Below are 27,049 nucleotides of genomic sequence, written 5' to 3'. Positions count from 1 at the left end.
TCCCTTTCCTCACCAACTCCACTCCGCTACACACACACACACCTCTAGTAGGCCTACAGTAAAAACAACCTTCACAATTCCTCTGTGGACTTTGTTATTTTGCTGTTTGCAGCCACTCTAGGGCAGGGGACGTAGAAAATGCATGGGCTTTTGAGGCCTAGATTCAGAGTCTGGCCTTACCATATACTAATGTGGTAGCCTTGGACATAATATTTAACCTCTCCGTACTTCACTGTCATCATCTATAAAATGGGGGCAGTAACACCCACATGACAGGGATTTTGTGAGAATTAAACGAGCTAATGTGTATCAAGTTCATGGCATAGTGCCTGGTTTATAATAGGCACTCGATAAATAGTAATTATTACTCTAGCTTGGGATATGGCTTCCCCAGATCAGCTGTGACCCTGGAAAGCAATCCAGACACTCTGTAAACCACAACTGGGCAGCAGGAGAGAATGAACTGAGAGCAAAGTACAAAGGCAGGGATAGAATTTGGAGGTTTTCAGACACATGACCCAGGATTCTAAGTGCCTGGTTTGCCCCGATTCCTTCTGACACCATTCCAAATTCCACTGGGCCTCCTTTCCTCCTCAGAAAGAACTTCTGACTCTCACACTACCTGAATCTCCTTAGCATTCCTTACCAAATATCCATATGAGCCCTGGAACCCTCTCCTCATTCCTGCACCTCTTTCTCGTATAGGGCTGGGAAAGGGTGAATGCGGCCAGACCAAACCTCACAGACTGGTCTGCCACTGGGTCTTACATAGACCAGGCACCCAACTCTCTCTCAATTATTCATGAATTTCCTGCTATACAGAGAATGAACTTTTTTCAGAGGTCAAGAACTAGTCTCTCTATAGAAGTTTTAGAGCAAAAAAACCCACCAAGTATACAAACAAGGGTTCCCCCATAAACCATCAGCGGTGGGCAGATAGGACAGATAAGCTTGTGGTATCTGTCCTTGGTACAAAAAGCCAGATTTGAGCCTGGTACTTCCTTGCTCCAACATGTCTAATGGGGGTCTACTGCCTCTGGAATCACCAAGCTCCTGTGCTGTCACTCAGGGCCTCCACAGTCTTGCCCTAAGCCACCCCTCCTGCATTATATCTTACTACTCCTCTATAGAAGTCCTCACCTATAGGCCAGGCAAAACAGACAGTATCTACCTAACTACCCTAAACAATTTCCAGCTTCCCACACTTGTGCATAACTCAATCATAGCACCTGTAACATTTTACTGCACATCTCCCCCTAGACTGTGAGCTAGCAACAGGGCAGAGACTGTGTCTGATTCATCTCTGGGTCCCCTACACCTAGCACAGTGCCTGACATGGGGAAAACATCCAATAAATGTTAATGAATGAATGAAAACACCTGAAATTATTCCTCCCTTAAACTGTTTTAGTTGGACTCTTATTAGCAGCTAAGTACAGTCTGGGTCACTGCCCAGAAGTAGAAAGATCTAAGAAAAAGAAAAGAAGCATGACCAATGTGATCCAAGCAACGGAAAATAGGTTTTAAGAGTGAAGTAAAAGAAAGCAAGGCTGTTTAGCCTGCCGAAGAGAAGATAAGGCCCAACTCGATTCTGGCTTTAAGTCTACAAAAGGTCCTCATGAGAAAATCTTGATTTCATCCTCCCTTTATAATCAGAGGGAACTTTTCCATATTCATGGAAAATGGAACAAGAAGAAATAGCTTAAGTTAAGGCCAGAGGGGCTGAAGCTAAAGAGAAAGAAGAACCAAATTAGGCACCACTTTTCCAAAGATACCGTTATTGTACTTTTTGACGAGTGAATTGGAGGGGTTTTTTTTGGCCGCACTGTGTGGCTTGTGGGATCTTAGTTCCCGGACCAGGGATTGAACCTGGGCTCTCGGCAGTGAGAACACAGAGTCCTAACCACTGGACCGCCAGGGAATTCCCGCTGAGCACTTCTGTTGAAGGCTGTGCAAAAGGAAATGAATATGCTGCTCTGTTCCGGTTTGCTGTGGAGACCAGGTGGGTGAAAACACAAGTTGGGTAAGATTTTCTAATAAGCCACTGACTTTTTCCCTTTTTATTTATTTATTATTATTATTTTTTTTTTGCGGTATGTGGGCCTCTCACCGCTGTGGCCTCTCCTGTTGCGGAGCACAGGCTCCGGACGCGCAGGCTCAGCGGCCATGGCTCACGGGCCCAGCTGCTCCGCGGCATGCGGGATCCTCCCAGACCGGGGCACGAACTCACGTCCCCTGCATCGGCAGGCGGACTCTCAACCACCGTGCCACCAGGGAAGCCCCGCCACTGACTTTTAATTGACCCTTTTTTCTATAGGCACTTTCTGTCATGTCATGTTTTGCAGTCCTGTGATGGAACAACCTAGTATAGGCATACCTCAGAGATACTGCAGGTTCAGTTCCAGACCACCGTAATAAAACAATTATAGCAAAAAAGCAAGTCACACAAATTTTTCGGTTTCTTGGCACATATAAGAGTTATATCTACCCTATACAGTAGTCGATTAAGTACGCAATAGCATTATGTCTAAAAAAACAATGTACATACCTTAATTTAAAAATATTGCTAAAAAATGTTAACCATCATCTGACAATGCAGGGTTGCCACAAACCTTCAATTTGTAAAAGACGCGATAATTGCGAAGTGCAATAAAATGGGGTATGGCTGTATTTCAAATTTTCCTGAAGAGACAATGGAAAGAAAGAGAAGGCAACAATGTCAAAGTAAGATAGTAGGGAAGATGGCCCTAAAAAATATATTTTCTATAAAAACAATACCTAACTGGATATTAATAATAATTTTTAACAGTATTACTATTAAAGCTAACATCCACTGAGCACCTACTATGTGCCAGGCACTGTGCTAAGTGTTTAACATAAGCTATCTCAATCCTCATAACAACCCCATAAGGTAGGTTATATATGTAGCCCCATTTTACAGGTGAAGAAACTGAGACCCAGGAAGGTTATATAACTTGCCCAAGTCACACAGCTAGCAAGTGTCAGAGCCAGGACTCAAACCCAGGCAGTTCAACGTAGAGTCTACTAACTACTGTCTCCCTGTATAAGAAGGGTAACAGGCTGGAATTTAAACCTTAGCCCCTCTGAATCCAAGTTCATATTCTCAGTTACTTCCTTATACTGCCCCAAGCCAGGAAGAACAAAGTAACATATGACATCAGCAAGAGAAGAGATCTCAGATGTAAACCAAAAATACCCGCCATATTCCAGAGAAAGAAGCTAAGATGTAAGGATTCACAGATTCTAATGAGCACAACCAGGACTTGAATGCCAGCCTCTTGACTGCAAGTGGAGTCCTCTTTCCTCCATTATAGATTCTTGTTGAATTTGAGGGTGAGAAAATGAAGGAACAGTATGTGCCAAATGGGCTCCCTCCCCAGGCACTGTTGTAATGAACTGTTAAACTCACATTAGAACCTGTGCCTGAAATACCAAGGCGCCAGCAGCCTCTGTAGACTGATTCTAAGATTCTAGTAGTAGAGATGGCAATGAACTGATTAATGGTACTACAGGAGCTGCCAAAATGCTCACATAGTAAACCAATCAAGCAGACCTAGACCAGGCAGCTACCATACTAAGTCAGTGGCTCACAGTTTAAGCCTGGACTGAACTATTTCAACAGCTTCCTTGTTGATGTCCCCATTCTCAGACTTCCTTTGCCCCAGACTAGCCTCCATTCTGCAGCCAGAATAAACAGAGCCCCAGTCATGGCATTTAAGCCTTGCAGCATAATGAAAAGAACATGGATCTTTGAACCCAACACTCATAGGTTTGGACCAAACTCTGTCACTTACTAGCTACATGACCTTGGGCAAATCACTTTAATCTTTCTGAGGTCCAGTTTCTTCATCTTTAAATTGGGGCTAAATATCTCCTTGTTACAGGATTCTGAGGATTAAATAAATTATAGTGCATCTAATATACTCTTGGCCACAAAGCAGAGTAGAGACTGGATAAATGTTAGTGTTCTTCTTCCCACACCCTTTTCTACATTTTGGCCACAATCAATCATTTCAGCTATTTCCCTTCCTCACCAACTCCATTCCTCTTCCCCAACACACACACACACACACACACACACACACACACACACACACACACACACACACACACACACACACACACACACGCCACCTCTAGACCCCTGCTCAAGCTGTTCTTTCTCACAGGAATGAACCTCCTCTAAGGCCCAACATACATTTTCCACCTTCAGGAATCCTTTCTAGACCCTCTTCGGTCGTGTTGGGATTGATTTCTCCTTTTCCCAAACTCCCACTTTGTTTACATTCTTTACTACATTTACTATAGTCAGTCTGATTTCAGCTATTTATGTACTTACCTATCTTGCCAACAACACTGGAGGGAGAAGGCTCTAAGAAGAGAATTACTGTGGGTGGTGGTGGTGGGATGAATTGGGAGATTGGGATTGACATATATACACTAATAAGTATAAAATAGATAACTAATAAAAAAAATGAACATGCACTGGAAAAAAAAGAGAACTACTTATAGGAGGGCGGGAAATGCGTTGTTCTCCTCTGTGTATATTTCTCAATAGCTGGGTCTTGTACATAGCAAGAGCTCAATATGCGTTTATTAAACTGAATCTTGCCACCACTGACTGGCATCTTTACAGAAAGATCCTGGACTGAGTTTACTCTAAAATTCTGCTCTCACTGCCTGACTTGATCAACATGCAATTTTTAAAGTGTACTAATATTCCTAAACTGTTCCACCCCACTGGTTAGGAGACGACAGTCATTAAAACCATATTAAAAAGCAGAGTCGGGGAACCCGAAAATAGATCTGAATGATTTCTGTCTCAGTTTCTAAGTCTGTAAAATATAGAGTTTTGAGATGTTACATAAAAAGCGCTTAAAACAGGATCTGCCACATAGTAAGTACTCAATAAATGTTACAATTTTATTATAATGTAGTAGACTGGAAAAAACAGAGTCAGGACTTTTCACTTCTAGTACTATCTCCACCACTGACTGATGTCTTGTCCAATCTTGATCAAGTCCTTTCCCCTCTCTGGGCCTCTCCCCATCTGTAAAACTGAAGTAGAACCAGACGGTTTCCAAGCTCCTTCTATCTTCAACGAGGTATATTTTTCTATGATCAACAAAGAGCCTTCTGTTCCAGATGCTGAAGCTGTTGGCAAGGAAAAATTGTAGCTGCTGGTTCCCAGAGGAGAGGGGCCAAGACCAAGGCAAGGCCAGGACAACTGATTAGTAAACCACCTGTGCACCTTCCCCTGTGTGAACTATAACACATTCAGTGCAGGTTCCTGAACAGAGCACCACCTCTCTGCCAAGAAAACTCACAGCAAAGGCAAGACAAGAGCCTGAAAACAATAGCAGCAATGAAGAATCCTGCCTTGTGCAGAATTCCTGCACTTTCTTACCTTTGATGCCTGTAATTAGGGCACCATCAATCTAAACTAGGGCCCTCCTTAGGCACAAAGAGAAGGAAGAACACAAAGGCCCACTCTGAGCATGAAAGCTCATAAAGCAAAGACCAATGCGAGTAAATAAAAAATGTCACTGAATCATTCGACTGAACACACTGCAGAGGCCTACTATGTGCTAGGCAGAGGAGGTATGAAACAGACATGATCCCTTTCCACCAATGTAATCAGAGTACATATGGGGTGACACATCCCAAAGCAGACTGTAATAAGAGCTATATTTGAGGTGTAGCCTCTGCTACGGAAGACGGGAAGGGGGCAACAAATCCAGTAGGGGGGACCAGAGAAGCTTCAATGACAAGCTACATGAGACACAGGCCTTGAAAGATGGGGAGGTGGGAACCTCAGGAAGATGGAACATAGGCAAAGGAACATGCAGGGAGTACTAGAGAAAAAAAAAAAACAAACTAGTTTATTTTGCCTGGGCCACAGGGTGCAGGTTTGGGAGAACAAAGGGAAACAGGGCAGGAGAGAGATTTGGGAACAGATTATGGAGGGACTCATCCACGAGGCTGAAGAGTCCAAAGTCTATATGGCAGGCAATGAGGCCCACCAAGGTTTCTGAGCAGAGATATAACATGATGAGAACACTGTCTCAGGAAGATCACATGGGCACCCATGAAAAGGATGCAAAAGGAACCAAATTACTAGATTACTATGGGAAGCTTCATAAGTATGTGTTGGAATCCAACAGCTCCTGTTCACAGAGCTTCTCACTGCCCAGGTTCAGCTTCATGTAATCTGAGTTTAAGAGGTGTTCCCTTGCCAGGCCCGTTAACCGTCAAAATCTGCTAGCATAACAGGACTTCCAGACAAAGTAAAAAACCCAATTAACCCTATGGATCACAGAACAGGAAGAGCTGATGCGGGAGAAGTTGGGGAGGGAGCACCAAAGTCTCCACATGGCCCAGCTCCGCATAAAAAACCAACCCTGGATCTCCTCTTTATATCACTTCCAGCCAAGCCTTCTTTACAGGGGCTGAAGCTAAGTACAGTGGGGCCGAAAGCACTTGGTCAGAGGCTGCAGATCTAGTGAAACAATATATATGAAATGCCCAGCACAGTGCTGGGCACATGGGCACTGGTCAGTAAGCACTGACCCAACCTGCAAGGTCAGTTCCACCGATAAATCCCACTGAGGCTTCAAGACCTAAGTCACCTTAACTCTTCCCTCAAAGGCCTCTCTAAAGTACCCCAGTCCAAAATGACCTAATTCCTAGATATCACACCCATTTCATGTGCCAAATATTCAGCACCCAATTCATGACAGGTGCCATGCAAGGTGACTCATGTAACCCCATTCAACCTTCACAATGACCCTCCTAAGCTCTTTTAATACAGGAGAAACTAAAGCTCTGAGAGGGGAAATGACTTTCTTGAGAACACACAGCTAGGAAGTGGCAGAGGTGAGATCTGAACCCACGACTGCCTGACCCAAACTCAAGCACTTCCAACACTTCAATCCTGTCACCAGCGATGGCCTCTTATCTGCTACTGACCATGTGACAGGTAGCCTGGAAACTCCCTATGGAGAGAGACGGTACCTGACACTATTCTCTCTCCTCACTGTACAGCGACCCACCTATGTCAGGGGCTTTTAAATGAAAACATCTAACTTTAAAATAATGGAGTACACAGATATGATAAATTCCTCACATGAAAAACTATTCATGACGTTGGACTGTCTGAGCCCTGAGCCCAGCCATATAGCCTGATAGGGACTGAGTCTCAAGCTGGCCCCAGGATGAGCTCCGATCTCAGACACCTGTCACAACCCAAGCCCCGACCCTAGGCACAGGCTGAGCCCGGACCGGAAACACACGCTGCACCCAGAGCTCGTCCCAGACGGAGCCCTGCCAAAGGAGAGCCCTAAAGAAGCGTCCCCTTCGGCTGTCCCCGCCCCCCGCAGCAGACTCTGGTCGTGACCTCGGGCCGTTCTGAAAGCCCCGACTGCTCCGTCCCAGGCACACGACTCATTCACAAACCCACCCCGCTCCCCGCACCATTTCACTGGCAGGGAAACCTCGCTGTCTGGGCTTTACCTCAGCTGACTCCCGGCAAGGCCTGTCGCGCACACCAACCACCTGCTCGCTCAGCCAAGAACACGGAAGAAGATATACTAGCCCCGAGAGGTGGGCCCGACGGCGTGTAGGAGCTGCGCCTGCGCCCTGATGGCCACGCCCAGCGAGTGGGGGCTAAGCAAACTGCGCAGGCGTGACGGGTGAAGGGCGGGGAGGTTGCTGGGATAGGGGGCAAGGCTTAGCTCCTTCTGGCCGTCCCTTTGCTGAGTGGAGGTCGGGAAACCCGGGAAGCGCAAGGAGGGAGGAGGCAAGGCAGCAGCAGGTATAATTATATTTACCGAGCGCTTCTGCATGCCGGGAAGGAATTTTTAAAATCCCTTTTACACATGGGGAAATGCTGCCAATCTTTTTAAAGACGAGAACGAATTCTGTAAAATTTCTTAAAAGGTTTGCGTGCCTGTAATTTCACCATGAGAGTTTCTCCTTGAGTAAAGTATTACCCCCAGTAGGTAATGGTGGTTTAAAATAAAAAACGTAAGAAGTTCATTTCTTGCAGAAAACTACCTGCAAATAAATTAATATTTCAACCAACCCCCGACCCTCCCCCAGGCTGCAAGTGTGATGAGGGAGTGAGAGTGCTGACTTGAGGTTAAGGCAGGCCCTAACTGAGTGTGTTTCCTCCGTTGTGAAATGGAAGTAAACATCCCTCCCTGCCTGTGTCAGGATTGCTGTGAGGGTCTGGTGAGCAATGCTCGTGAAAGAGCCTCTTGGACTTCCTTCCCATCATCCACCCGACAAATGTTCGTTCCCCTTTCCCCTTCTGGGCTCAGTCTTCTCATCTGTATGATGGAAGGAGGTCTGGAACAATAGGGAACATTCAGGGCTTTGCTAGATTTCCCAGTCTGGGTGACAGCTGGAGGCAGGGTGGGTTCTCCCAAGCTTCTGTATTAAGTAAGTCACTTCCAGAATCTCTCAGTTCAACCTGAAAGCCCCTGTGTAAGTTGACCTCTCCCACCATCGCCTTCCAGGCCCATCCAAGCCTCAAATACTCAGAGGCTGTGCTAGCCTGTTCCCATCTCTGTTCCCTGAATGTCTCAAGAGCTAGATGATCCTCAGTCACTCAGGTCTGTGTTCCAGCTCAGGTTCCCAAAATTGCTGTGTTCCCTGCATGGCAACCAAGTTCAGTTAACAGCAGAGATGAGGGCTCTGGGGGGCTCAGAGGAGGAATGGCTTAAAGAAGGGCTTCCCAAATCAGTTGAGCTCCAGCCATGCCTGTGGCTCCCTTCACCACACACTCCACACAGCTCCTGATGGTGGGGCAGTGGGAGTGGCAGCAGGAAACTTCCAAGAGGCTGCAGTGTTCCTGGGGGCCAAGGGTGGTGGGCTATCTTTTACTCAGCAGGTGAATGCTCTGCTCCAAGGTGGGGAGAATGGCTGGGCAGCTAGGCTGCAGACGGCTTTGTTTTCCTGTTGGCTCAAGAGCCATAAAAATATTTGGAGCAGGGAATGAGGAAGCAAGCCAAACTATCCCTCTACCTTCAATACATTGCCTCTCCAAGGATCCTCTCCTGCCAAGTTTTGCCCTATGGGGGGCTCTTTTCTCTGTGTAGCTGAGGCCTCAGCGCTCCCTTTTATCTTCTCCTTTCTCTGTCTAGTCTTCTGCAAGCATCCCTCTCTGAATTTCTCAAAGTAGTTTTGTGAGGGCTTCCTGATGTATTCAGACATTCTCATGTAAGGTGCAGGCCTTGGCCACACAGTTCTGAGATAAGTCTACGCTCATATGGTGTATTCCAGAACAACTATGATCCCAGAGCCTGAAGTTTCTAAGAGTCTAAGCTGTCCAGTAATTGAGGAAGTAGTGCGTGACCTGCCATAGGAGGTATGCAAGCAGAGCCACCTTTTAGAATGCTGGACTGGGGCCTCCTCTGGTAAGCCAGAAGAAGGGGCTGCAGAGTGCAGGGCCTTACAGTTCCTACAGCAATGAAAGGAGGGATACTGGGCACCAGGAAGGGAGCTAGGCAACTAGCCAAAGACAAACGATTCAACAAGCTATTATATGTCAAGCATCTAGAGCTGTACCTAACACACAGTATTATTATTGTGAACGATCCACAGACTGTAATGACGGCGCTTAGAGATCTAAGTCCCTCACTCCCACACCTGATCATGCAGTACATGCCAGAGTACCTTGGGGGCTGGGCTGGGACTGGAACCCAGGTCTCTGTCTCCCAGGAGAGGCACTGCACAAAGCCAGGCTGTCTCCTCGGGTAGAAGGAAGAGCTCTAGGTGGGCCTCTGCTGACTCTTAAGAACCAAGCTGGTTTTCAACTCTTGGCTGGGCAGTTGAGGGTAAGGGGCAGTGGACTGATGGCAAGACCTGAGCTAAGAGTGTCAGGTGTCTCCTGGGGAAGAAGCTCAGGAGTCAGCCCCACGTCTTGCCACCACTTGGAGCTCTAGCCAGCACCCGACAGACAGCCTTCTTTTGAGAAGTGTTTCCTCTGCTGTGATTACAGTTAGGGCTGTATTTCTGCCCTGTACCTTAACCCATTAGCTGCAATAAACCACCCAGATTAAGGGGGTGGAGTGAGAGTAGCCAGTGCCAGGTGACCTGAGCTGAAACAAGGAAAGACTTTCCCAAGAGACTGAGTTCCCCGAAGCCCTCCCCACTCTAAGGTTCCTAGCCTAGCCCAGGAATTCTGGGCCTAGGATTCTCAGAGCCCTGGGAAAACCTTGGTGACCCCACCCTGGAGAGCTGGGCCAGACATGACCACATCAGCCAGCCCTCCACATGGCCCAGGATCTCAGGACAAAAAGCCCTCCCTGCCCCATTCTGGCCCAGTTCCTTCCACAGCCTTCCCAGGAGCCATGTGGCACCCAGACCACAGCTTCCCACCAGGGCCTTTAGTTTGCCTCCTTTATTTTACCAAAAATAACAACAATAAAATTTCCCTCTGTTTCACAAAAAAATACATCCCCCGCCCCCTGCCGCATAATCAGTACTGGCCATAGCCTAGACTCCATCTTCCAATCCACAGTCCTCCTTGGCAGAACCTTTGACACCACCCCCCACCACCCCCCTCACACCAGAGCTTCTGGCAAAGCTGCTGGGCCAGTGCTTCCCTCGGGAACTTCTCTGGAGGCAGCTGTCCCAGGTCCAGCTGGCTGGACCCAGGAGCCCCATCTGCTTCCCCAGAGATCTGGCAGCTGCGGGGCCATGGAGAGGGGCATGATTTTGGAGTTCTGGCTCAGCAGACAACCCCAGCAGACCACAGGGGTGGTGGGGTACTCTGGCATCAGGCTAGAAATCCTTGCTCAAAGCAGGAACAGTTGTATCTGGAGAGGAGCTGTCAAACCCTCCTTTGGAGTGCATCTCATCTCCCTGTGTAGCAATCCACAGGCCAGGGGTGGGAGTCAGAACCCCTGGTTTCCACTCCAGCTCCACAAAAGCTTTGCTGGGAGGCCTTGGACAGCTTCTCCCGCCTCTCCTCTGGCTTCAGTTTCCTCCCATGTACGTGGATGATTCTGAGTGAGACTGGATGATCCTCAGATTCCTTCTGGCTCTCCATCCTGGCCCCCCAGCCTGATGTCTCCAGGAGAGGAGGGCCTTGTCCCTGCCTCAGTTTCCCCACCTGTGGGTCTGGGCGCAGGGCTGGGCATGGCCAGTTTCTCTGTGGACAGCTATGCTCTGAGATCCAACCAGCTGGAATATTTCAGGGATGGTTGGGAAGGAGGCAGGCACTTGCAGGATGGGGGCTCTCCAAGCCTGGAAGAGTCCATTCACAGCTATGTGGTCCTCAATGTCCCAGGTGGGAGATAAGGCTCCGGAGCTTCCCTATTCAAGCTCACTAGCTTTGTGGGTTGGAGGATTATCTTGTGCTGGGCTTCAGATCCTCACAACCACATCTGGAGATTCAGGAAGCTAGACTGGAGTGTATGATTCCTGATTTAAGGACTGGGGATCTTTGTGGACATGAAGAATCACCCCTGACGCCCATGAGGCTATCTATAATCAGGCCTTCTGGAGGCAGAGGGAAGAGGGAAATGACAGCTCCTGGGCATCTCTAGCTGAGCAAATCAGAACCTATGGTGGGCCAGGATTTTAGTCAGGGCAGGGCCCCCCTTCCTACCTCCCCCCATCAGTGGCTCCCCAGAACTCATGCTGATGGAAAATGGTAGCCTGGAAGATTCAAACACGGAGCCACATCTACCACCACAGTTCCTGCACTTACACACACAGTCAGACACACCAAATGGGGAGACTGACTCGTCATCATTCCTAAGTGGTCATGGTCCGATGGCCCTAATCCCTACTTCCTTCCTTCCTTCCCTTCCATCCATCCATCAATTTACCTAACATTTATGGAGGGCCTCCTATGTGCCAGGAACAGTCTAAGGCACGTAGCTCTCACAGACACACCCCACAGTCAAAATCATACACGTACACACCGATATACACATGTCATCCGTGTCCACTCACTCATAGGCTGCTCATGCTCTTGCATCTTTCTTGCCGTCACTTCAGCCACATCCACGTTCCCCAAACAGGCTTGGCAATCACCGTGGAAGGGTCAAGTGTCAGAGCAGACTAGACTTCATGCTAAGGGTTTAGCTGCTCCTTTTTACCTGTCTGCCCACCTTTAAGCTCTTCCCTACTCCACTCACAAACAGTCAGGGGGACATGTGGGCAGACTCCTGAGAACCAGAAGTCCAGGGGCTTTGGGTGTGTGGAGGGGCCCCAGGGCCTTCAGGTCCCTCTGCTACCAGACTTCTGAGGGTCCCCTCCCTGGCCACTCTGTGTTCAGATGGTCCATCTGACGGGCAACAAGGTCCAGGTCTGGGCTCAGTGACAGATCCGCTCTGTCATCTCCCTCTGCAGAGACACAAGGTGGGGAGGGGTCAGTCAGAGCTCAACCTGCCAGGCAGCCCGTTTCCAAACCACAGGGCCTGGCTACTCTTCTGCCTGAGCCTGGCCCCTTCCCGCCACCACCGCCTCCCAACTCCAGGCTGCAGATCTGTGTTTGTAAACTGATACTTGAATGAAGTCGCTATTAAAGTACAAAATCCATTGTTAAATGAATTGCGGTCCCCTAACATATCCACTTGGATATTGGATTTTCTTAAAGCAGGTAGCCTTCGGATCTGAAAACTCAGAGGCTAGCCCTGGTGGGGGAGGGCAGTAGGGGCTTGGCCTCACCAGTGGCTCCAGCTCCCGCTGGTCCACCAGGCTGAACTCACGGATGAAGTAATAGAAGTGCTTGTAACAGGTGTTGACGTGAGCCTCGGCCCCCATGCTGAGAATGCTGTCGAAGTGGTGGATGTAGACATGCACAAAGACGCGGAAGAGGCGGGTCAGGATCTTGGTGCAGACCTGCTGGAAGTTCTTGGGGAAGGGAACTCCTAGGGGGCGGGATGGGCAGATATGGGGCATCAGCAATCTGATGATGAAACTCTGCCCAACCCTGCCCTCCCCGACACAGGCAGCCTCTGCCCAAGATGGCCTCTTCCCTAGCACACTTCCCTGTGGGAAACAGAGATCAAGGTTTGCTTTCTCCCATACTTGCCTTTTTAATAAAGCACTGTGCCTCTCCTCTGCTGAAATACAAATCATCTTCTGATTTTCCCATCACCCTGAACAGGACTCTGCTACTTTGTTGGGTCACTGACCAACCCTTCTTAGACTATAATAGAAGTTATGCCAAAACTCGCCCCAGAAACATGCGCATCTGTAGGTGCTCGCACACAACACCCTTGGATGCAATTCCAAGGAGAGTTCATCAATATCTGGGGTCCATTTTTAAGAATATGGGCCTTCAGGATTGAGTCCTAACTTCCCAGCATGGCGCCTGCTCAAGGCCTTTCATGATCTGATCCTGACTTGCCTCTCCAGCCCTACCGACTCCTTCCCCTTCGCAACATTCACACGGCAGGCCCCAGACGCCAATCCTGAGAATTACTAAATCTTCATGAACAAGTTCGTATATCTCTCAGTCCTTCAAATAGTCAATAAGACTCACAAGAACCTTCCTTCTGTGAGCCAGGCCCTGTGCTGGGTCCTTTGCACCTTTAGCCTGGTATGATAATGGGTATGGCAGCCATTCTAGATCTGATAAAACAGAGGTGCATAAATGTGGAACCACTTGCCCAAGGCCACACAACTATTAATTAGTACAGACTGGAGACAGGATTCAAGCCCTCTTTGCACTGCACTGCAGCACCCCTCGGATAAATGCCACAGACCCTGCCAGAGACAAGGTCCAGGACCTGTGGAAAAGGCACAATTTCTGTACAGTCCCCCATGCTCACGGTGGAGATCTTGGGGGCTACTCTCTCTTCTCTGCGGTGGCAGAGCCATCCCAGGATTAAGGCACAGGCACCTGGGATCGCACAGGCCTGGGGGTGAAGACTAGAAGGGAACAAGCGGTCAGACGCAGGCCCACACTGACTCTCCCCACTCCATAAGGCCCTTCCCCTTCCTCACTGCTCTCGGGTGGGGCTGAGCCCTGTCTCCCTGTGAGCCCTTCCAGGCCCAGCCCAGGTCCCTCAGACTTGTCCTGTCCATCTAGATGTGGGGCCCTGGGCCTCAAGAGACCTGAGCTGGTTCGGAGTCCCTCCTGATTCGGTGCACTCTCCCTCTCTCGGCCTGTTTCCTCTCATGTGAAGTGAAGATACCCATGTTGGACATGACAGTGCAGGAAATGGAAGGCCACTGACTGGGGAGGGGCGTGGGCACTGATTTGTGACTCAAGGCCCTCAGCATTCAGACTTCTCCCCTCCGGGCCTGACCACCCTGCCCCGCCCATCTCTGATTCCCATAGCCTTAACACAGATGAACAGGAGGCCAGGTGGGGCGCGGCTGCTGTGATGAACACAGGGTCATGCCTGCTCAGCTCCTGAGCCAATACCGTGTCTTGCTGCCCTTGGGTGGGGAAGCCGGACCAGGATGACATCATTCATCTCCTCTCCCCACCCTCACCTGCCCAGGCTGCCCAGCTGAGAAAAGAAAAGGCTCCATGGATTGGGCTTGACAGGGAAAATTCTGCCTTCAGAGCCCACTGAGGAGGACATACCGTCTGGCCCCCATGGGGCCCCACCCCTTTCCCTTTCCTGGGGCCAGGAGTCAGAGGGGATTCCCAGGAGGCTGCAAGTCAGATCAGCCCAAGCAGGGCGGGCGACCTGCTAGGAGCACCTTGAGGCACTTGTTCTGGAAGGTTTTGAGAATCCCAGTGGTCTTGCCAGGGTGTTCCCTGGAGGGACACTCAAGCTTCAGACAAAAAGAGGCCCCAAACTGGGAGCCAGGCAGCCCTAGCTCAAGATGCTCAATCTTGAGCAGACACGATCTCCCTGAGCCTCCGTTTCCTCTTCTACAACATGGCTGTATCAAGCTAAATGCCTCATCTGCGCGATGGGCCCCGCTGGCTCCCTTCCTCCCTAGCCAGGCCTGACCTGCCTGCCAGGCGGCACTCACCCACGCGCGTGGGAAAGACATCCTCGTCGTTGATGAGGCCCTCAATCCAGTCCATGAGCAATGCCATGTAGCGAGGCGCCGAGAGCTTGGCCGGCCGCCGGTACTGGCGCTCGTCCTGCCAGCGGTACTCGTAGCGGGGCCCGCCGGCCATGACCGGGCAGCTGCTCTCGCTGCAGCGCTCGGCCATGGTACCGTAGATGAGGTTGATGCGGTTGAAGAAGTCCACCACGTGCACGGCGATCCAGTCGTCGATGTTCTCGCCCGGTGGCAGCCTCACCACACTGCGCAGGTCCAGACCCGACTTGAGCGACGCCTGCGCCTTCTTATACAGCTCAAAGCGCTGTGTGCCCGGCTCGAAGCGCTTCCGCGGCCTGAACGTCTTGTCTTTGGCGAACACCTGCTTCAGGCACAGCGCCATGGCCAGGATAGGCCGAGGGCCAGAGGTCCAGGGGCAGGCCCTGCGGATGCCCTGCCAGGGCCAAGGGCATGGGGGAGCATGGTGGTCAGGTCCTTACCAAATGGGCTTGACTTCCCAACACATCATTTCCCTCCCACCTCTCGGCTTTTGGCCTGGAATTCTCTGCCTGGAATCTAAATCCTCCTCATCCCCACAGTCCAGCATCCTGCCCTATTTCCAGATACCCTAGCTCCCCCTGCCAAGCGTCCACAGCCCTCCCATCTTGTTTAGTTTCCTCTCCACTTTCATTGTGTCTCAGAGAGGGCTGGGCCTGGGCTCCAGACAGGTGCTCCTCAGACTTGCTGTGAACCATTAGAGAGCTGGCAGAGGCTTCCTGCAGGCAGAGGCCCCTGCAGGAGGCAGAGGCCTGGACAAGATGACCTCTGGGGATCCCATGGGCTAGTTGGTAAAGCGTGGGAGAGCCGGCCTGCATTGTCCTGGGGCTAGGGGGAGAGCCCCCACCCTCGGCTTCCTCTGAGATATCCCGCAGTCCATCCGGCCACCGGGGATTCCCAGGGAGCACAAGGGACTTTTCTACCAAAAATGTACTTTCCTTTTATTACCCTGAAAGGAAAGAGCTCTCGTATGGCCAGCTGGGTGGCCTCTGAGTGTGGCTGCAGGCACTGGAGGGAGGGGGAGGAGGCAGATCCAGAAGGGCACCACTTCCTCCAGCAGTGGCTGGAGATCCTTCCTCCCAAGCTAGCCTCCTCCAGCCTGAAACACAAACCAGAACAGCCGGCGGCCCCTCCCACTGCACCTGACATTCAGTAGACATTCCTACAGCACATACTATGTGCCCGGCACTGGAAGGTAGGAAAATGCAGTCAAATCACCCAGCTGGGCCCATCCAGAATTCAGAAGGATTTGCTTTGCCTCTTAGAATTGAAGGATCTCAGTCTCCAAACAGACTTTGGGGATGGTGATAAGAGCCCCAGGCTTTGAGGCTGGAGACCTGGGTTCTAGTCTCATCCACCACTGCTGGGTGACCCCTACAGCAGGCATGGATTGGACCATGCAACTTCCTCCATCAGTCATAGGCCAAGTTCCTGGGACTTCCAGGGTAGTCACCTCATCTCCCCTGTGAGTGTGTGAGCTCTTGGGAAATGCAGAGCCAAGTACTCACTGGAATTTAGCCACATGAGCACTGATCCTGACCCCAGACTGAGCACTAAGGCTAAGTGTAGGCTAAACACTGAGCTTTTGGGCTGCAGGCTGAACTATGACCTGGCCCTGACCCTGGTCAATTTGAGTCCTGGACTCTAACCCTAGACTGAGGCTTGAATACAGCCACAAAGCCTGGCCTTGACCTCAGAGCTGACACTGGAGTATTTTCCTTTCTCACATCTCTAGAAATACTGGGACAGGTTTGGGGAAGGGAGGGTGGGAACAAGGTGACAATTGGATGTAACCAAAGGTACATGTGGGTCATCATGTCAGACAAGTCAAGCTAGTGGAGAAGTCTAAAACACACAACACACAGGCCATGAAGGGGAAGTCAAGTAAAATGAGAGGAGTTTGGAGAGTAGGGGCAGGTCTCCCAGCAGGATCTTGTCCTCTTGAAAAAACCTCAAAGATGTGGCAGGTCATCCATCCCCTACCCCTCAACTTCTCACCCAAAGAAGTTCCCAGTGTGGGACTTCCTGATCCAAGAGGAGATTTCCATGCTTGAATTGCAGCCTGCATTCTAAACTCTGCTTGGGGCAGGAGCTTCCAAAATCATTCACACTGCAATTAGATTGGGTCCCTGGGCTCTCCACCTTTGCACAGCCCCCCTCAGTGACAGCTACCAACAGACCCTCACCCTGGCATTCAACACCTCACCCTAGCTTTCCTGCCTCACTTCCCTACAGAAACTACCCTGGGCTTCTTCCTGATCCCTGAACATGCCCCCAACTCCTGCTTCTGTGTGTTTTCTTACACTGGTCCCTTGGCTTGACTCACACTGTCAGGTTGAATGCTACCTCCTCCCACAGCCCCTCTACTGAACCCAGATCTCTTTGTCCTTAGGTGGAGATTACTCTTTGGCCATTTGGTCCCCCACCAGCCCCACCCCCCAGCCTCGGTCAGGGCCTGGCACATAGCGGATGCTCAGGCTTTAAGGAAAGCTCAAAATCAAGAATCATAGGATTGAAATAGCCCTGAGAAATCAACTGGCCCAACCCACTTCTTGTATGGATGGGGAAACTGAGGCCCAGTAAGGGGACTTGAGGAGACTGCATTCACACAGCAAGTTATAGGCAGGGGATCTCCAATGGCAGAACTGGACACTGGGATAAGGTGGGGCATGACAACTAGTAAAGGGCCATTTTCCTGCACTGCCTGGTCGCTGGTCTGGTGGAGATAAGGGGAAAGGAGGGGAGTGGAGGGAAAGGGGAAGCATCTTCCCATCAACTAGACCAAACTAATTCCTGTTCCCCCAGCACACCGAGCCTTCCCCACACCCCACAGCAACTTTGGTGTCCTAACCAGTGAGCTAGAGTCCCACCGTCCTGCTGCAGAATTTCAAGGCCCGGGTCTTTCCCCAGGAAAATGAAAGCTTGGGGGTGGGGGGATGGATAGATGCCCTTGTATCTGTGCCACTTGTCTGTCTTCACTTCCCACTCCCATCCCTTTACTGAGTTTCTAACTCTCACAGAATCTCTGTCCCCTCCCTGAACTTCCGAACCATGGCCATTCCCCCTCTTGGCCCCCGTTTCCTAACTCTGGATGTCCCTTCACTCCTAAAGTGGCTAGTGATGGCTTGCTCCCTGGGTGAGCATCTGGGTTTCCCAAATGAAGACCACAGAGGGGCCCTGCCTGCTTCTGATGCTCAGCCACACCTGCCACTCCCCCAGGCCTGACCCAGGATCTTGGCCCCAGTCTGAAGCCAGAATCCAGCCTAGAGTAGTGCGGGTGTGTGTGTGTGTGTGTTGTGTGTGTTGTGTGTGTTGGTGTGTGTGTTGTGTGCGTGGTGTGTGTTGTGTGTGTGTGTTGGTGTGTGTGTGTTAATGTGTGTGTGGTGTGTGTGTGGTGTGTGTGCGTGTGGTGTATGTGTTGTGTGTGTGTGTTGGTGTGTGTGTGTTAATGTGTGTGTGGTGTGTGTGCGTGTGGTGTATGTGTGGTGTGTGTGTGTTGGTGTGTGTGTTGTGTGCGTGTGTTGGTGTGTGTGTGTGTGGTGTATGTGTGGTGTGTGTGTGTGTTGGTGTGTGTGGGGTGTGTGTGTGTGTGTGTGTGTGTGTGTGTGGTGTGTGTTGGTGTGTTGGGGGTGGGGGCAGACGGGAGGGTTGAGGGCTGAGATCCAAGAGAAAAGTAGAGGCGAGGACTCCCAGCTCTTCCCCGCGGCGCTTGGCCACCTACGACCACTCCTCGGCCTCTCCCAGGACCCCTGACGCCCCTGCCTCCCCAGCCCAGACGCCAGGACAGACGGGTCGTAGGACCCAGAGGAGCAGGTCTGAAATTTCCGCCTCCGAAGACACGCCCTCCTCAACTGACTCGCCTCAACCCCAGCCCCGACTTTCCAGCTCAGAGCTTCGGGCACGGACCGAGGGCTGTGGCCAGCCTGCTCGGGCACAGGTCGCCTCGGGACGGTGCCACGCCGGGACGGCCGGAGAAATGAAAGTGGAAACGAGGCTGGGCCGTGTGCGCGGCGGGGCGCGAGGGGCACTCACGGGGTCCGCCGGGTGGGCTAGCGCGAGTCCACTCTGGCCGCGAGGTCACATCCCCAGCAGGCGGTCCCCTCCTTTTGCTCGTCGCCGGCCGCGCCGGTCCTCTCGCCCGTCTGCCTGCCGAGCCCGCGTCGCCCTCCCGCCCCAAGGCGACGCCAACTCCGCCCCGGCCCTCCCTGCCCGGCCACGCTGCGGCCAGGGGGCGGGGAAGGGGCGGGGAGAGGGGACCCCCCCCAACCCCAATACCCCCGCCTTTCCGGAGAGTCTGTATCGCTCCCCCAGCTTCCCAGGGGCAAAGGACTAAGAGCTGGCCCTCTCAGGAGGGCCAAGGAGGCAGCCTCAACTTCTTCGACTGTAAAATGGGGACAAGCCCAGCTTCTGTCTGGAGCTGGATAATGGTGGTTTCCTTGCCCTCCTAGAATCTTCTGTGTCTCGTGTGTCCCTGAGCTGGAGATCACTATGCACTCCCATACCCTCAGCTCCTGGCATAGTGCCTGGCACATAGCAGGCACTTAATGAATGAATGCCTTGGGTACAATGAGCTGAGTCCCTTACCCCAGCCCTGAAAGGACTGGCCCTCAAGAGTGCTCAAATCACAGACTTTCACCTCCCCCACCAGGGCTGGGGTCTTGACTTAGGCTGGGCAGATGGTCCTCACTCCTGGGCGGAAGTCACCCCATTTCCCCCACCACATTTTTGTTCCAGCTGTTCCCACTTTGGGATAGCTTCTTTCCTTACTTTCTTCCAGCCAAATCCAAAGACTTCAAGACCTGATTTGCTTTTGCTACTTTCTACTTGGGTTCTTCCCCTGAGGGCAGACAAATATTCTGCAGCAGCACAAAATGCACACGGTGCGCCCCAGGCCCAGGGACCAGTTGGCTGGCTCTGCCCTAGGGTGGTAGGGAAGGTTCGAGGCCTTCTAGGGTGGGAGAGCCAAGGCAGACAGATGGGCTACAGAAGTCACCTTGGAGGGGTATGAGAGGTGAGCAGGCAGGGATAAGGGAGAGCTCGAGGCAGGAGATGGGCATTTACATGGCACAGAAGCCCCACTGGGCTCCCCTTGTGTCTGGATCTTCTGCTTGCTGGATGGCATGAGAACACACTGGATCCTTAAAAATCTTAGCTCATAGAACTGAAGATTCTTTCTTTTGTTGAATACCTATTTTTATCCCAGTCTAAAGCTCTCTTTTTTTTTTGGTGTCTGAGTCTTAACTCAGCCCCAGATCCTCCATAGGCCAACATTTGCATGCTCTAGTGTATGCAGAAGGAATTCAAACCTAGTCCTTCATTTATTTGATATCGTAATTAATACCCTTTATTGAGCATGGCTGTGCACTGAGAGCAGGGGATCAGGTGACGGAGCTGACCCGGTTGCTGGCCTCAGGTGCTGACAGGTCAGCTGGGGGGTCAACACACAGAGATAACACAAGGTCCGAGCTTAGTCATCCAGTTGTGAGAACACGGTTATGGACTGACAGCGAGCACTTGGTAAGTGTGGAGTTATCGGCGTGAAACACATGGAATACCCAAAGTGGGTGCTTTGAGGAGAGTTTAAAGAAAGCAGTGTTTAGAAGTATAGTCAGGGTGTAAGGAAACCACAGGGATAGCATATCACCAAAGGACTAGTAGCCCTTTGCTGTCTATCCTGAGCTGGAGGGAGGGGTAAAAGTGGGAGCCATGAGGATGGCATTACTGACCAGAGCTGTGGCCCGAGCTTGAGGGACATACCCAGCCCACAGCAATCATACTGCAAAAGACTGGGGGTAAAAGGGGCCCCACTTCCCTCCCTCTGATTTCTGGCAAGATTTCCCCATTGGCCAAATCCTACCAGAAGCCAAGGGCAAGGGAACCAGTTGATGCAGCCCATAGAGGTCAGCCTCCTGGGACCTAGAGCTTGGAGGAGGAGGTTGGAGTGCATCTGGAGGGGCAGCGGAAGATACTCAGCACGTGGGCCCAGGGACTTTGACTTCACAAAGGAAGTAGAAACTGCTTGTGCTTTCCTTATCATTCAGTTCTAAATATTTCATAATTTCATTGTCATTTCCTCTTTAACCCATGGATGATCTAGAAGTGTGTTTTTTAGTTTCTCAACCTATGGGAGGTTTATATTTCTTGTTGACTTCTAATGGTATTTCATTGTGGTCAGAGATCATGGACTGTAAGATTCTTTGGAATGTGATGTGACTCCCTCTGTGGCTTTGTACATGGTCATTTGCTGTACCTCTGAGCTGGGTTTTATAAGATAGGCAGGAGTTTGCTTGCTGAAGAGTGAAAAGCATGGAATCTTACACTGTGGGAAATTTAGATGATCCATTTTGAAGAAACTTCAGAAGTTCCCAGCTTATCAACAGAGCCCCTGGGTGTCTGCCTCAATACAAGCTGACAGGCTGGCATGTGGGATGGGAGGCAGGTGGAAGGGTTGGGAGAAGCCAGAGATAGCCCAGATCCCACAAACATCCTGTACCCCCTTCCTGTGACTCTCAGTCTGGGCTAGCGAGACTGTGTTCTTCCAGGAGGCTCTGTTGGAGCTGAGAAGACCCAGACCTTGGAGAACAAGGTCCAGGCTTTACCATGTATTAGCTGTGTGTCCTTGGGTTACTCCTACCCTTTCTGATGGCATGCTGTAATACCACAGCACTGCCTACCTACACAGGACAGGCACTGTTCCCTGACACTGTGTCCTGAGTATGATAAGTGCTCACATAAGGCCATCTCTGAAGCTTGGCAGGAGTCGTCAAGGACCTAGTTGAAGATGTACCCTCTCCCACTGCACAGCCCAGGCTCCTTGATGGGAGAGCCAAGTGGCAGTGGAGTGGTGTCCAGACCTGGGCTCCTGCCCTGCTCTGTGTCTCTGGGAAAGCCTCTGCCCCTCTCTGGGCCTCACTTTTCCCCATCTGTACCACAAAAGCATCTTCCAGCCATACCATTCCAAGTGCCTTATCAAGACCAGCTTCCTGCTCCTGCCTCTGTGGGCCTGTACCCAGTGACTCCACTGATACAGAGTGACCTCTCCCTGAGAACTCCCTAGCCCCTCCCATGCCAGAAAAGGCTCCCCAATCCCAAACTTCTCCCAGAATGAGCAACAGTAGTCCCAGCTCACCCCACCAGACTACAGGCTTCTCCTGTAGTCTGATGGGGCCCACCTTCTCCTCACTCTCCCAAGAAAAGGTTTCTATTTCAGTTTCTGCCCCTCCCTGCCCAGAAGGTAGGATCTCCTATCCTGGGTCTTCCATCCTGGCACACTGAGGAAAAGCAAAGGACACCCTCATGGCAGTAAGAGGAATTAAGGTTGGACTTCCTTTAGCTTGAAGAAGACAAGTTTCAAGGGAATGTGACAGGGGAAGACAAGGTTGAGAAATATGTACATCAAAATTCTGTGGGACCTCTCTGAGCCTATTTCCGCTTCTGTAATACAGAAACAACAACAACTGGGACTTCCCTGGGGGTCTAGTGGTTAAGACTCCACGTGTCCACTGCAGGGGGCATGGGTTCGATCCCTGGTCGGGGAACTAAGATCCCACATGCCGAGTGGCATGGCAAAACAAAACAAAGAAACAACAACAACAATAGTAATAATAAGCCTCCCATGGAAGAGCTGTGAGGGTCAGATGTGCTAGTCCTCATAAGCAGCAGAAGTCTGCAGCCAGTCTTTCTAGGGGTACTGCCTTCAAGCACCCTGCAGGCTTTTGTGTAGAAGAGGGACTGCACTTATTTCTCTGGTCCTGGAGGGCACGGGGCAGAGACCAGGATAACACGAGGAGACACTTGGCACATCAGAGCTCTCCAACCATGCAGCCTGGATGGCTATACTCACTTCTCCGGAGGGAAGTGTGCAAGCGAAAATGGCACAGCCCCCCTGTGACATGGGCTTCAGAGGGTTTCAGTCCCTCTGAAGAGCAGGAGTGCCCTCTTGACCTTGAGAACCTTGCCCATGCTCCAAGGTCCTCCTCCCTCTCAGCTCCCCATCCATCTCTCGAGTTGGAGGCAAGGAGACCTCTAGAGGCTGTGGTGGAAACCTGGGGTGCATAAGGGCCTTAGGACAATTTCACAGCCCCCCTACCTGACCCCCAACATGGTCCTGCTAGGCACTGCCCCCTCCCCCAGGTGCACGCCCTCCAATCACTTGGGTTTGTTCTCAGCTCAGAAGTGTCCCAGGAGTGGAGGTGATAGTCGGGTGGGGGGAGGTTCACCAGTGTCCCAGGCTCAAGACTTCCATAGAACCCACCACGAAGCATGCACAGGACGTTCTGTCCAACCCTAACCCCTCCTCTGCCACAGTGGTGCCTCATATTCAGCCTCTGAAGCTGCCTGCCTGGAGCACCACCCCAGTTCATAGCCCTTCTCCTACAGGCAAGCCTCTTCAGACTGCTCCAGTCCCTATGGCATTTTCTTCCTTCCTCTGCAGTATCCTTTCTCCAAGTGTGTTCAGTAACATGTGCCTCAGAGTTGCCAGTGGGGATGGAGGTTCCTTACAGAGAACCATCTGATTCTGACTAGGCCTGGAAATCTAACTATCAGTTATATGAAGGACTGGGAATAGAGGAACAAGTGAAAGGAGACTGGGGATGAAATCAGCAAAATCCAGAATGAGGAAAATTCTATAGGTTAGATTCTCAATAAATAAATAGCAAGGGGGCTTCCCTGGTGGTGCAGTGGTTGAGAGTCCGCCTGACGATGCAGGGGACGCAGGTTCGTGCCCCGGTCCGGGAAGATCCCACATGCCGCGGAGCGGCTGGGCCCGTGAGCTATGGCCGCTGAGCCTGCGTGTCCGGAGCCCGTGCTCCGCAACGGGAAGAGGCCACAACAGTGAAAGGCCCGCGTACCGCAAAAAAATAAATAAATAAATAAATAAATAAATAAATAAATAAATAGCAAGGAAACAAAAGAGATGAGGGGACACCTATTAGTTAAAAGTGACCATATGGAATATTACTCAGCAATAAAAACGAATCAACTATTGATATTTGTAACAACTTGAATGGTTTCAAGGGCATTATGCTGAGTGAAAAAAATTCAACCTTAAAAGGTAATATACTATATGATTTCATTATATAAATTCTCAAAATAACAAAATGATAGTGATGGAGAGCAGATCAGTGGTTGCCAGAAGCTAGAGTTGGCAAGGTGCATGCAACTCTAAAGACATAGCACATAAACCATAATGGAAAAGACTATGAAAAAGAACATATATACATATATATATGTGTATATATATATGTGGATCACCTTGCTGTACAGTAGAAATTAACACAACATTGTAAATCAACTATACTTCAATAAAATAAATTTTAAAAAAAAGATCGCACAGAGGACTTTGTGGGTGACAGTTCTGTATCCTGACAGTTCTGTATCCTGACAAACCTATGCATGTGATAAAATTTCATAGACTTACATACAAAAGGAGAAAAATGAAAAATGAGTACATACAAAAACTGGTAAAATCCAAATAAAGTCTGTAGTTTTAATAGTATTGTACTGGGCTTCCCTGGTGGCGCAGTGGTTGAGAATCCACCTGCCAATGCAGGGGACATGGGTTCGAGCCCTGGTCCGAGAGGATTCCCACATGCCGCGGAGCAACTGGGCCCGTGAGCCACAACTACTGAGCCTGTGCGTCTTGAGCCTGTGCTCCGCAACAAGAGAGGCCGCGACAGTGAGAGGCCCGCGCACCGCGATGAAGAGTGGCCCCCCCTCGCCGCAACTAGAGAAAGCCCTCGCACAGAAACGGAGACCCAACACAGCCAAAAATAAAGAAAGAAATAAAGAAAGAAATAAAAGAGTGCCTCGTGAATAAGGCAAGTCAGAGAAGCCTAAGGAAATTGAGCAGAGGTCACTCACTAGTGAGGCGAAATTCAAAAAAAAAAATAGTATTGTACTGATGCCAATTTCCTGGTTTTGATAATTCTACTATGGTTATGTAAGGCTATCATTGGAGGAGGCTGGGTAAAGGGTACACAGGAATTCTGTATCATTTTTGCAACTTTTATGTGAGTCTAAAATTGTTAAAAAATGAATTTTAAAAAACTGACTTAAAAGACTATCCAGTTGCAAGGTATGGATCTTATTTGGATCCTGATTTGAACAAACCAACTGTAAAAAGAAAAGTTATAGGACTAACAGATACACACTACTATATGTGAAATAGATAAACAGCAGGGACCTACTGTATAGCACAGGGAACTATATTCAATATCTTCTAATAACCTCTAATGGAAAAGAAACTGAAAAAAATACATATATATATATATATATATCTCAATCATTTTGCTGTACATCAGAAACTAGCACAGCATGGTAAATCAACTATACTTAATTTTTTTTAAAAAAACCACCAAAAATTAGGAACACTATTAATAAAATTCATCATTTATAGATCTAGGGTGAAAACCAAATTATCTCCATATGTACTGGAAAAACATTTGACAAAATCAACACTTGATTTTTAAAAGTAACTCTATAAGATAGAAATCAAGGGCGTTTTTCCTAATGTGATAAAATATATGTTTTTCAGAGCCAAATGGAGTAGTTATGGTACTAATATTTATTTTTTTAAGAACTGCTAATTGTTAAGCGGTAATTCAAGAATCATTTCTACTAAAGTCACAAACAAGATGAGGATGCCCACGTCTATTATTTAACATTATATTGGAGGTAATAGCCAATGTAATTAGGTAAGAGAAAGACATCAGAAGTGTAAAAATGGAAAAGAAGGAAAATGCTATTATTTGCAGACAGTACGGTTGTCTCCCTAGAAAACACAGGAAGTCAACTAAAAATTTACTATAAACAATAAGAGAACTCAGTAAGGTAGCAGAGTACAAAAATATACATAAATAAATCGCTTTCATATATTCAAACTACAGCTAGCTAGAAAATATAATGGAAAAAGAAAGTCCCACTTACAATGGCAACAAAAAATGATAAAATAACTAATAATAAATCTAACAAGAGATGCAAACCTATATGAAAAAACTTTAACACTGATGGATACAAAATAAGCTGAGCAAATGGAAAGATATGCATTCTCAGATAGAAACACTGTCATTATTAAAGATGTTGGGACTTCCCTTGTGGCGCAGTAAAGAGGCCGCCTGCCAATTCAGGGGGTACTGGTTCGAGCCCTGGTCCAGGAAGATCCCACATGCTGCGAGCAACTCAGCCTGTGCACCACAACTATGGAGCCTGCACTCTAGAGCCCAAGCTCCACAACTACTGAAGTCCACGTGCCTAGAGCCCGTGCTCTGCAACAAGAGAAGCCACCGCAATGAGAAACCCGCGCACTGCAAGGAAGAGTAGCTCCCGCTCGCAACTAGAGAAAGCCTGCTCACAGCAACGAAGACCCAACGCGGCCAAAAAAATTAATTAATTGAAAAAAAAGATGTTGATTTTCCCCTAAATTAATGAATAAATTTAATCTGATTTCAATAAAAATTCCTATCATGTTAAAAAAAGTTATGAGACAATTGTGGAAATTTGAATATGACTGCACTTTTGATAGTATTAAGGAATTATTGTTATTTATTTTAGGAATTTTTAAAAAGTACTTGTCTTTTAGAAATATAAATGGAAGTATATATGGATGAAACAATATGATATCCAGGATTTGGAGGAAAAGTGGGTGGGGATATAAATGAAACCAGATTGTCATGTGTTGAAATTTTTAAATGTTGGATCATAGGGACCTGGTTTCATGCTATTATTGGCTCAATGTTTGAACATTTCAACAATAAAGTGTTTAAAAAAGGAACTACACTAAGGGCAGATTTCTGGGCCTCTTCTCATAAAGATTTTGTTTCAGTGTCTCTGGGGTGAGCCCATGAATCTGCCATTTAGCAAGCTCCCCAGTGGTGTTTATATAGAAGACTAAGGTTTGAGAACCTCTATTATGGACTGAATGCTTGTGTCCCCCCAGTTTCATATGTTGAAACCTAACCCCCACTGTGATGGTATTTGGAGATGAAGCCTTTGGGAGGTGA

General features: G+C 49.4%; 2 protein-coding genes across 7 annotated transcripts in view; both read right to left on the bottom strand.

Moving 5' to 3' along the window:
• The window catches only part of MKNK1 (MAPK interacting serine/threonine kinase 1), a 42,638-nt gene extending 34,993 nt beyond the window's left edge, over positions 1 to 7,645 (bottom strand). The window contains exons 1-2 of one of the 4 annotated variants that reach the window (XM_027108656.1): positions 7,533 to 7,639; positions 2,548 to 2,681 (exon numbers count right to left, since the gene is read on the bottom strand). The gene's annotated coding sequence lies outside the window, so the exon portion shown is untranslated. Of the gene's footprint in view, positions 1 to 2,547; positions 2,682 to 7,532 lie in introns of all 4 variants that reach the window. The other 3 variants (XM_027108658.1, XM_027108659.1, XM_027108657.1) reach the window with 3 other exon arrangements.
• A 3,385-nt stretch (positions 7,646 to 11,030) lies between these two features.
• On the bottom strand, positions 11,031 to 22,522 carry MOB3C (MOB kinase activator 3C). 3 transcript variants are annotated; one of them, XM_027108670.1, is made up of 4 exons: positions 19,080 to 22,522; positions 14,976 to 15,444; positions 12,746 to 12,907; positions 11,031 to 12,380 (listed from the first exon to the last, which is right to left on the bottom strand). In XM_027108670.1, exons 2-4 carry the CDS (start codon positions 15,391 to 15,393, stop codon positions 12,268 to 12,270), a joined length of 693 nt encoding a protein of 230 aa, XP_026964471.1. In that variant the 5' UTR covers positions 15,394 to 15,444; positions 19,080 to 22,522; the 3' UTR covers positions 11,031 to 12,267. The 3 variants fall into 3 exon arrangements, with proteins under 3 accessions (XP_026964471.1, XP_026964474.1, XP_026964472.1); XM_027108673.1 differs by having other exon boundaries at positions 12,705 to 12,907; positions 19,080 to 22,520; XM_027108671.1 differs by lacking the exon at positions 19,080 to 22,522 and having other exon boundaries at positions 14,976 to 18,399.
• Positions 22,523 to 27,049: the final 4,527 nt, after the last annotated feature.

This window comes from Aethalodelphis obliquidens, unplaced genomic scaffold, assembly GCF_003676395.1.
Source record: "Aethalodelphis obliquidens isolate GAN/ISIS:26980383/991018 unplaced genomic scaffold, ASM367639v1 scaffold9, whole genome shotgun sequence".
NCBI classification, from domain to species: domain Eukaryota; kingdom Metazoa; phylum Chordata; class Mammalia; order Artiodactyla; family Delphinidae; genus Aethalodelphis; species Aethalodelphis obliquidens.
This window is presented reverse-complemented; position numbering and strand designations above follow the sequence as displayed.

What these genes read in the sequence shown, in the direction of transcription:
- MOB3C (XM_027108670.1), bottom strand. Translation starts at nt 15,393, where the DNA reads ATGGCGCTGTGCCTGAAGCAGGTGTTCGCCAAAGACAAGACGTTCAGG. An exon ending in TGTCTTTCCCACGCGCGTGG is followed by an intron (nt 12,908 to 14,975) that starts GTGAGTGCCGCC and finishes CCCGCCCCCTAG; the next exon opens with GAGTTCCCTTCCCCAAGAAC. An exon ending in GCACTTCTATTACTTCATCC is followed by an intron (nt 12,381 to 12,745) that starts GTGAGTTCAGCC and finishes GTGTCTCTGCAG; the next exon opens with AGGGAGATGACAGAGCGGAT.